Source organism: Nestor notabilis, unplaced genomic scaffold (genome assembly GCF_000696875.1).
Source record: "Nestor notabilis isolate BGI_N333 unplaced genomic scaffold, ASM69687v1 scaffold2774, whole genome shotgun sequence".
Classification (NCBI taxonomy): Eukaryota; Metazoa; Chordata; class Aves; order Psittaciformes; family Psittacidae; genus Nestor; species Nestor notabilis.
In genome coordinates this window covers 1-11,262 of record NW_009924046.1, presented here as the reverse complement: position 1 = coordinate 11,262, position 11,262 = coordinate 1, and the positions used below count along the sequence as shown (strand labels likewise).

Sequence of the window (11,262 nt, the reverse complement as noted above, 5' to 3'; positions counted from 1 at the left end):
TAATGTTTATTTAAAAGCAATGAAGGAAAAAGCCATAATTTAAATGGATCCACAACTGAAATTCCAATCCATCATTGAAAATGAAACACACCACCTGGAATATTAAGTACCACTGTTTTGCAGCACAGTAACCCACTCAAAAATGCCATCTAGCCATAAGATAGACATAGCCCTTTACAGAGCAAACATCAAACTTCATCCTAATTTGCAGATAAAGAGCAAAACCAAACCTCTGTACACAACCTGAAAAAAGCCACCAAGTCATATGACACAAGACAAAATGTTCCTCCTTATTCAGTCACTTTCAGCAATGCATTGCAGTCCAAATACCCTTTCTACTTTTTGTATTTAAGGATAGCATCATAAGATTTGCTTAGTCCCCAGTTAAAAAACATTTCAAGGCAGAGGATTTTACACACACATTTGCATGTTGCGAGCAGTATTTACACAATCAATACTCCAGAAACGCATTAGTTAATTAAGGGCTTGTAATGATGATAAGGATTGTATCCAAAAGAAAAAGAGAAAATGGCAGAGGATCAAGAAGCAGTCCATTTCCTACAAGTAAGCACAGGGACAGCATCCTGCAACACCGGCTGTGTAACAGATTCTAATGTGAAAACTCCATCCTTCAAGACCTGACTGTATAAAGTCCTGAGCAACCTGGTCTCACCCTGCCGTGAGCAGCAGACTGGGCAGGACACGCTCTTGTGGTCCCATCCAACCTGCGTTAGGGCAGGATCCCAAGTCTCAGCAGGACTTACCTAGGAAGTAAGTCTGTGATAAAGACAGAACTTCTTAAACATTAAGAGATCAGAAAGTTTTATCACATGGGAAATAGTAATAATGAGAAGACACCTTCACTTTTAAGGAGACAGAGTTGATGGCAGAGAGAAAAGATCCCCAAAGGAAAAATAAAAGCACAACAGAGAAACGTGAGCAGCATTTTACTTCTGTTCCTAAACCAACCATGCCTGCTAGTGGCACCACACCAGCAACATCTCAGCCACTGTCAGCCTATTTTTCATTAGTCTTTCAGTTGTGACACCTAAAAGATGGACTGTGAACTCACTGGGCTGTACAACCATTGGATACTCTCTGCCCCAAAGGCAAGAAAAGAAATATTGTCAAAACCAAGGGGAGCAGAAAGAGACAGGAACTATTGTCGTCCATACAAAACACTCCAGTGACATCCAAACCAGCAGTAGGTGCATATATAAAAAACCCAGCACAGTTCCTCCTGCCCTTTAGTCTTAGGGAAATTTCTTGTTAATAATGATTTATGTCAATAAAGGCAGAATTACAAATTAACACAAGTATTTCTGACAGCCATTAAAAGAAAATATTCCTTGCAACTGACAGGCAGCGTTTCTGAAATGATGTCACTATTTCACAAGTCATTTGTTGATGTATTTGAGTATTTTCAGAGAAATCTGACAAGTTTAAGCAACAGACACTGAGTTGTTGCCTGCTGCTTAACACCAAAGCTTGCCTTTCTCTTTTAAGGTCTTTCAGAGTTGTAGATTGCTTTCCCCAAGTTGCACTTGAACATCCAGGATGCAACAGAATGACAACTACTGTGGTGTCTTGTTTTCTTTCCTCAGCACTCAGAATTAATCTTTCTGTGCTTCCGTGCCTCATCCACAGAACAAGACACCAGAGTTGTTTCTATTGGCTTTTGATCATTTACAGAGAATCAAAATACTAGCATACACGTAATTGCTCTAGAATAGCATCTGCATGTTAGCTGAGACTTGGGGATAGGTGGTTCTACTTGTATGTGTTTGATACTTCTCAAGGAATTCACTTGACTTTGCACACCATTCTTCTCCCAGCAGTCAAGACTTCTTAAGGAATCTAGAATCCCATCTGTCTCTGGCAGCAAAACATTATGATCAACTTCAGATGAATATAAAAAAAACCCCTAACGATCAGCGGAAAATTTCTTTCAAGCTTCAGTTGGTGATCTATATATACCATGATGCTCATTTCATTTTAGCTATTTCCAGCACAAATAGCTAATCCTTATAAAAAACACCACTTCTCAGTAATAGAAACTGTCATGGTTAAACACTGCTCTAGAGCATATTTCTCACTAAAGATCTGCAACCTGTAAAATTCCATGCTCATATGATAAGAACACATTCAACATCTCTGGTCCTCCAATATTCACTTCTAAATCTTTCTCACCCAGTGCACCCAAGACAACGTAGCGACAGTTTTATTTCTTCTATTATTCATCTTTTCTATTACCTAAGGGCAGTAACCGAGTTACACTAATTGTAACAGCAATATAATAACCAGGTCATTGAAAACCAACCAGATGCCACAAGAGTTCCAACAAACACAAAGGTTATGAACTGTCATTAAAAGGGAAAGGAGTTCTCTCTGGTTCTGTAATGACAGCAGAAGCCTTCAAGCTCACTCTGTTCATTTACCTAGAGAACTACTGCAACTCAACTACCAGACCACAACCTGCACACTAGAGCCTAGACAATGGACCCCACTGCCAAGTTATTTTCTGAAAGATCATTAGACAATCATTAAATGGCCAAAACTTATAAAAGCAACATATGACAATGTCAAAATTTTATATACCATATATTTATGTTGTTTTATTCATTAAACAATATGTAATTTATATATTCTTTATTACTTGCCTATATTTATTTATAAATTATGTATCTCTCTGTATTTGAAAGAAAGCATATGTGTATATGCCGAATTCCAGGACATTTTCAATCCTGTTATGATCAGTGTTCAAATAAACCCTTCGCAGCCATTTCCTATTACAGAATTGGCCAGCAACACCTCTGACAAGACATGGAAAAATCTGTTCTGGCATGTAACGGGTGCCAAGGTGAATTATAGACATGATTTCAAACTGAATATACCAATTCATTGATGGAAGGACTGAAGGCTGACAAGACCACAATCCATGCAGCTGGATTTTGTGCTCAGATTTAACAACATGCTTTCATATCATTATCTTTTTCACATAAACATTAAAGTAAAAAAATATTTAGATTTTTATATCTAAACTAATTTCAATTTAGATACTTGATAAGTGGATAAAGCTCCCTACAAAACATTCTCACTGCAAGAAATTCCCTAACCCTCAATGTGCATGACCTGCAATCTTCAAAAAGAAAAAACCACCACAGCCAAAGCATTCTGTAAGAAGTTTTATAACAAGAAGTTGCTCCACCTTTGTTATTTTTCTTCAAGTCTTAATTGTGAAATTTCTTCTTTTTCCGATTCCTCTTCCCTGCTGCAAAAGCTGCTCTTTCACTCATGATCTCCTGATACTTCTTTTTATTATATCTGAACAAAATAGATAATTTTCTTTTAAGCACAGTAAACCAATGTTCAGGAAAAAAAAAATCACATGGAAAGTACTCTACATACATCATTTGCCAAACTCAGTTCTCTCATGTTTTCCAAGTCAGATTTCTTTATATACTTCTGCACAGGTGAAAGGGAATCAATGCTTGGATTAATGATAAATATGGGTAAATTTGTCGTAGAAGTAAATTTGATTAAAGGCTCATTAATTTTGGCATAACCGGGGAGCTGTTCATTGCACATACAATCACATTTTGGAAAGTTTGCCAAAACACTGCTACTGCTGATCAATTTTGACAATACCATGGACAAATTATACCCATCTTTATACTGCCTCCTCAGCAAACTCAAGGTAATAACTTTACTCAAGCCTGAAAACAATGAAACACTAAACAATGAACAGAATATACTTACTGAGTATCAGCTGCTAGCTCCTAATACAGCTTCCTATGTACCTGCACCAATTACCACAACGGATCACTGCACACTGAGCAGTACTGAGGCTTTGAACCGCAACACTGAAACCGGACTAATACCTGCACTAATGCTGATGTATCTGGTTAAAGCCTTTAATTAACCACACCATAAATTAAGTGATCACATTTCAAAGACATCAACTGTTTAAAATAGTTTCTAACAAATATCAATCAGGTAAAGCTAGCTAGGTCAACTAGGTAAGAAATAGCTATACAAATTTGCCTTCCCAACATAATTTACAAGCCTGACAATATTAACCTTACAATCCCAAATCATGCACTGCTTCCAAGAAACATGTCCTTACGTGAGAAAAGAAAGTGCAGGTTAACATCATGTAATAACCAATATAAAAATGGATCAACTAAAGGATCTACTCCAGAAATTGCAGGTTAGGCAGACATTAATGAATCCAATCATATTCCTTAAGTAAGACTTCTAGTGCAGTTTTGATTCCTATGACAGATGCCAGACTGACATGCTTATATAAAGGAAATCATACCCACTCTCATAGAATTACAGTCAGCACTTTTAATTTGGATCAATTATGCCAAGAAAAACTGATCTTTAAACAATGAAAACAAGTGCACGCATAGGCATAAGTCACTTAGAGCCCTTGATCTTTGGTGTAAGCCTGTGCAGACACTTATCTTAGAAGTGAGCCAGAATAGGGTTAATATGTTATCTCTTCAACACTGACAGTATTTTAAGAGTGGCTGCCAATAGTGATGACCTGAGTTGGATAAAACCCTTTTATGAAGATAAAATATGCTGTCTCAGTCTAATTATCCCCTGTCCCTTACGCCTCCTTAATGTCAGTGCTGGTGAAGTGCTAAAAAGTTTTCTTTGATATATTAAAAAAAAACCCACTCAGTTTATACTGAGTAAACCCAAGTTACAGTTAAAAATACTCATCTTTTACACAGGATATTAGAACTACAAAACCATTTTTAAATACCTTCTGAACTCAGAATCTGCCAGCAGCTCCTCAACAATCGTTCTCTTCCTTTGCTTCTTAGGGATTCGACTATGGTAAAAGTCTATAGGAGAATCAACCACAGTTCCAACCTAGAAGACAGAAATGAAACATTCTCACTGTACAGCAAGATGCTGATTATTCTACCCCTTTGTTTTTTTAATCTTCCAAGTATAAAGGCACCTCCAGAGAAGATCAGATTGGCATCATAAGGAAGTGCAAAACAGCAAGACACCTTTTGTGTCATTGTTCAGTGCACAGAGGAGGGTCTAAGCTTTAAGACTACAGTTTTTAACACTGGACTGCTGCATCAATGCTTGTATTAAAAAACAAATCCAGTTCTTAACTTTTAAAGATTTTCCCAAGGAGGGAAAGAAAACCCTTAACAAGCATCTTAACTGTCTCTGTCACTGTGGTGGTTTTGCTTGATGGCTACACAGCAGTTAATCCAGCTCTAATGCAAGGCCTTCATTCTGGAATACATCACATTGTTTCCAACCAGTCAGTTCTGATGATTCAGGTCGGCAGTGGAGATCGATAGAGTCTGTGTTGCATGTCGTGAAGGCAGACCTGCACATATCTCATCATGTGCAACACTTCCATCTGAAGTTTTTCTGTGCCCAGAAATTTCAAACCATACAAGACCCACCCTTCACAGTGAAGTGTTACTACGTTGAGAAGTTAAACCAATTTCCTCAAGCATGCCAACTATTCAAACAGGCCTGAGCCTGTAGGAGCCCATTTCTACAGTTTCTGCATGCAAACCACTTCAAAGCTCTCAAGTTCCAGCAGCAGCAATTCTGGCTGATCACAGAGCTAGCTGTCTGTTCACACTGTACTAGCTGGTAAGGAAATCAAAGCTGCTTATTTTCTACATCTTGATTAAAAAAGGCTAATACTCGAGAAAAAGCAGTAAAAATCTAGTCCACTGAGGCTTCAGAATACAGATTGTCAGATGTTTGTTCACGACTATGAGATCAGCTGAAATTAAAAAACCCCAGCATATACACATATGTAATACAGACTTAAGCAGTTGTAAACTGCAGCCAAATAATGAAAACCACTTAAGAATTAAGCTATGAAATTGTATCAACGTGTACCTACAAAATAGGCAGGGAAGAAGAACAGCTGTTTAAAACTTCAGCAGGGCAATGCCACCTTCTGCTGCTTCCTTACCTGGAAGTACTTGGGTAGACCATCTCTATCGTTCTTCTTATAAAAATGCTTTGGGTCCAACGAAGCTCTCATCTTCAAAACTTTCAGATCATTCTTCAGTTCAGCTGTGATTTCTGGGGCTTTCATACCAAACCAACCATCACCCGTTGTCTTCTCTCGCTCTGCCTAGGATGCAACACCAAGAATAATAAATGTGCATTCAGCAACCAGGAAACGACAGAGCAGGGAACTCTCCCCTCCAGAAGATATTTAGAATGTAACTCCGTACCCTTAAGAAGTGTATTTTATGACCCTTATTACAAGAAGGTTATTGACACTGTATTAATGACAGATTTGTACCATCTGAACACATGATCTTTCACTTCACTGTCCTGGTGACTAAAAGGATGCTTCTCACGGGATGGCTCAAGAAGACACTTCCAGTGAGGCCAGTGTATGCACAGAGTCCGGGCATGGGCTTTCTACCAAAGGTTGTGTTGTTCTGTGAGGCATGATCAGCTCTTCACTTACCCTGCGCTGTTTCTTTAGCTGGTGAAGTGATTCCCTGTAGGGTGGGACACATTCCTTTTTTTCAAAATCTGGAGTTATTACACTCTTCTGCAAGAGCTGTAAGAATTTTTATTAACATTAGACAGTCATCTCACTGATACAAGTCTTCCTGCTTAACAGTATGTACAGAACCTACTAAAGGAATCATGCAGAATCTAAGCAAGAATTGTAATAGAGCACCTTGAACTTCTTCCATCTACAATGAAAGTAGTAGGGATCTTCTGAACAGAACCCTGGCCAACAACAGATAGCAGCTGGCTAGCTCTGGAGATAGCAAATGTTTTACAATAAACAGAGCTATCACGGGTGAGCCTACCAAGACCATCTTCCTGAAAATAACACGTTCCCTTTATCTCAAAGGGTATTTTTGAAGTAAAACTGCTCATCCCAGACTGGGAAGATTACAGACCTTTATTTACTGAAATTCATTCTTGCTACAGAGTAAACACTTTGTTAGGAGGCAGCTCATGTACCACTGAACTGCAAAACTGCAGGCATAATCAATTTGGGTTTATTTTACAAGGTAATGCTGATATTTGCACTGCTTTCAGTTTCCAAAATGTCAAGTCTATTGAAATTCTTATCATTAAAACCAAACCCAAATCCACACTTTGGCCAAAAAGAATGGAAGTTCTCAGCAAACCATAGAACAGGATACTTCTTTAAAAACAAGTAAACCCACCATATTAAATTAACATCTTTTTGTTACTGTAGTCACATTAACTGCATTAATTGCAAACACATTACCTGGTCCTTCTTTTTCTCCTTCAGTTGTTTAATTACACTTGATTTAGGCTTCTGGTTTTCTGCATCAAAACTAATATATAAACCTCCAAGCTTCTTGATATTCAAACCAGGGTCTATGCTGCTGGAAAGATGTAAACTAGAAGAGAAACAGTTAATGATTAATAAATTGTAACAAGCATGCACCTAAACCTCCTACTGTCCTCTGAGAAAGATAAACTCATTCTTCTCACTTAGGTTCAGTTCTGCAATGATTTTAAGTCTTGGTATCCAGTAGATAATTTAAGGTGACAGAATTTGGGGAGGGGGGTAATATAAATTGAGAGGCTGTTAAAGAACAGTATCTGTGGAATCACTTCCACAAATCTTCCCTATTAACTCTAATGCTGCATTCCTATCTTAGCTATTACTATCTCCTATAAAAGTGAATTCTTAATTTGCTTCACCTTGCCAAAAGAACTCATGACCAGCATGCTACTTCCATAATCTGAGAAGCTTGCTAGCTAAAACTAAAAGGAAAACCACCACAAAAGCTCAAACATATGGGTGGTAGAAATGTTGTCAGCTGTTAGTGAAAAGAAGCTAGAATTCCTTCTAAGAATGTTTAAGACCCTTATTGTTTAACGGTACTAGGAATAATGTTATTAAACATTTCAAAGCTTGTTTGTTTCAGTTTTTCATTACTTCAACCAGGCAGGCAGAGGAATGTATCCACAAAAAAGGTAAATGGCTGACTCGAAAGGAGGCTTTTGATGACAAGAATGCTTAAAAGCTATGAAGCATTACAGAGAAATATGGTACAACAAATATTCATGGTAGCCTGAATGCTTGTTAATACAAACCCTTCACAACTTTCTACTAAACAGTGACTAATCTTCCACAATGCCTCTACACTGAGCGCTTGGCTAAGTTTTTGTAAGACTTCTGCCCTACCTGAAGGTTTTTAGAAGACTAATAAGTAAGACTTACTTATCCAACCTAAACAGAGCATTATGCTTTAAACATATAAAGCATATAAAGAGATTTTAGCAAGAGCTGGACTACAAGAGCTCAAGAGGTCCCACCCCACCTAAATTATTCTATGATTCTGTGCTGGGCTGATTTCACTTGAAGTGTCACTGTCCCACAGCACAGGAACTGAACACATTATTAAAGTATATGTGGTTATTTAGGATTAAAAAGCATGACAGAATTAGCCAATGTGTAAGGAATTTACTGCACTTCTTGTTACTCATATCCAAACTAAAAACACAATTCAGAAAACTGCAACCCAAACAAGCTTTAACCCAGTTCCACATTCTGGTTTCTAAGCTGAACACATGCAAGGCCTCCAGATACCCAACTATTTCAGACAGTTCTGTTCTGCTATATACAACACTGAAAAAAACCCCCAAACTCTCCATTTATGGACTAAATTTGTACGTTATAATCTGTTCAACCCCACTTCTTCATGCATCAATGACTTACGTGATGAGACTACTCCCTCATTTATTTCACATCATTTAGCGCTTAATGCACAGCTCTTATGCATATGCTTGAACGAAATGCAGATTCTTTAGTTATTGCCAGATACTTACACATCAGTCTTATTTTTCAACAAATCATCACCTTCATCTTTCTCATCTTCATCTATCAATTCCTCTTCAACCTCTTCCAGATCTGACAATTCTTTACCTTTTTCACTTCCTTCATGCTTACTTCCAGCATCACTACCTTGGTCTATCTGATCCAGGTAATACTTCTGGTCAGAACTCATGCCAGGCTTGGTATCAATTACAAAAAGCCCTTCAACATGCAGTGAACTGGTTTCTAAAGATTTGCTGAGGGAAGGAGTCCCCTTATCTGCCTCTTTATTATAGAGATTCTTTTCAATTGTATCTATGTCTACCACATCACTATCTTCAGATTCATCACTTTCATCTTCGGCCAGAAACAATGAAAGAGAATTGTTTCCACTGCTTGAAATTCCACTGCAGTGAGCTACAGGTTCAGCACATTCTCCTGCTTGATCTTCAGCACTGTCCACACCGATCTCAAGCATCTCGCATCCGCTAATACTGTTGGTTCTCTGTGCAACAGCTTCGTCCCTTCCTGGGCTCCTCACGTCAGTAGCTTGCTCACCCTTTCCTAAATTATCAGCATGGGTGAAAGGCTGCTGTGGATCTGCCTCAGCATCTGCTCTTTCACATTCTGGATTTGTTTTACCTTTATTTAGTGTTATTTGCTCTTGGAATTCTAAAAATTGCTTGGGACTCACGCCATCACACAAATCCATGTGCTCTAACTTTTTCACCCTCACCAGCATTTTACTGTGTTCTTGTATTTGGCCACAAGGTTCCTCTGAATCATCAACCCCAACAGACTGTGTATTTTTAACTGCCATTTTCTCAGGTGATTCCGTGCCACTTTGTTTCATTGGTGTAGGACTGTTGGGTGTCACATCATTCAAAGACTCTTCTTTCACATCTTCACTCTCGGCTGTATTGGCAGATTTGAAAGAACATTTGCTTTTAGGTGAACTGGGTTCTTCATTACCCTCAGCGACAGGGGAAGCATCTTCTGTGTCAGAAACAAGTTCTGGAGCAGGTCTAGAATCAGAAATGATTACTGGCTCAGATTTAATGGTATCCTCAATTAAATTCTCATCTTCTGAAACAATTCTGTTTCCTTTCTCAGTCTGCTTAGTATTTTCTGCTTCTGATTTGATTTGCATTCTCCTAGTAACTCGTCTGTTAGTGACGGATGGTTCCATATGGGAACTTAAGCAGCACGAGTCTGCATCAGAAATATCTTCACTCTGGGCTTCATGAACTGTATCTGGCTGCACTTTCTTTTTGCTTTGCCTGCTTCTTCTAGTTCTAGTAACACCAGAAACAGCAGAGGAGCAAGACTCAGCTTCAGAAACATCATCTTCATCCAGAATCCTGTTTAACTTACTCAGAAAAGCTGTCTTGTCATGTCTTTTTTTGTCAGGAGAATCTGGCTGATAAGGAACTACAATTTGTCGTCGTCTTGTCACCCTTACAAACAAGGGTGTCTGAAGACCAGACACAGCAGAGCAGTTCGATTCTGCTTCTGACACATCCCCATCAGCTTGTGGTTCAGCAACTGATCGTGCTGAGTGGACCGTTGTGTTCTCATTTGTAGTTGTTTCCATCTCTAAGCTATTGTTGACATCTGACTTGGTTTCTGCATGTTCCAGCTCTTCAGACTGAGATTCCTGAATTACCTCTGACTTACAAATTGATTTTGTTCTTCTCCTAGTCATCCTCATAGACACAGGAGTATTAAGTTCAGCAGCTGCCATCTAGAAAAGAAGTAAAATAACGTGTGTTATTGACAGATAAAACAACCCTATAAAAAGGATGCTATACAAATCACTGTCTTTTTAAAGTACTCTACTCAAGCTGACAGCATATTACATGTCTCTATGTGGAAGAAGTATCAACAAACCATCCTGTCCTCATGTTTGTCTACTCTCTTTCGTCAAAAGCAGGAAAAGAAACACGCTTGTCCAGCAAGAAATACAGACAAATATCTTCTAATTCTACAAGTTCTGGCAAGCTGTCACGGGAAGGAAATTCAGAAGCGATGTACAGAAACATTCCAGGATCTGCTCAACTATAAAAGCTAGCAAATGGCAGAATGTGGCCCAAAATGGTTTCTAGATCCAGTTTTAGGCACAGACTGGCCTCTCGGTAACCGCAACACTAGGTATAACCTGCTTCTTTAACGATGCTTCTAGTTCCGGGGAAAGCAATTCAAAATCTGGGAAAGAAGAAACACTGCGACAGCACGATATTCCCAAAACACCGAACCACGCTACCTCCACATCAGGATTTACGCAAGTGTTTGCCTGTCTGGTGGAAAAGACACACAGAACTGCTATAACAGCAGCAGTGCAAAGAAAAACAAGATGTCATCCCCTCAGCCTTAGCCCTGAGCCGCGTTAAAGGGTTTAACACGCACCCCGCTGCGGACCCGGCCCCAGCTCCGCC

General features: G+C 38.8%; 1 protein-coding gene across 1 annotated transcript; it reads right to left on the bottom strand.

Moving 5' to 3' along the window:
* Window positions 1–3,230: 3,230 nt before the first annotated feature.
* Window positions 3,231–10,538, bottom strand: DNTTIP2 (deoxynucleotidyltransferase, terminal, interacting protein 2). The gene is made up of 6 exons (XM_010012438.1): window positions 8,842–10,538; window positions 7,268–7,403; window positions 6,482–6,577; window positions 5,972–6,136; window positions 4,778–4,887; window positions 3,231–3,324 (listed from the first exon to the last, which is right to left on the bottom strand). The coding sequence occupies exons 1-6, from the start codon at window positions 10,536–10,538 to the stop codon at window positions 3,231–3,233; spliced, it is 2,298 nt and encodes a 765-aa protein (XP_010010740.1).
* Window positions 10,539–11,262: the final 724 nt, after the last annotated feature.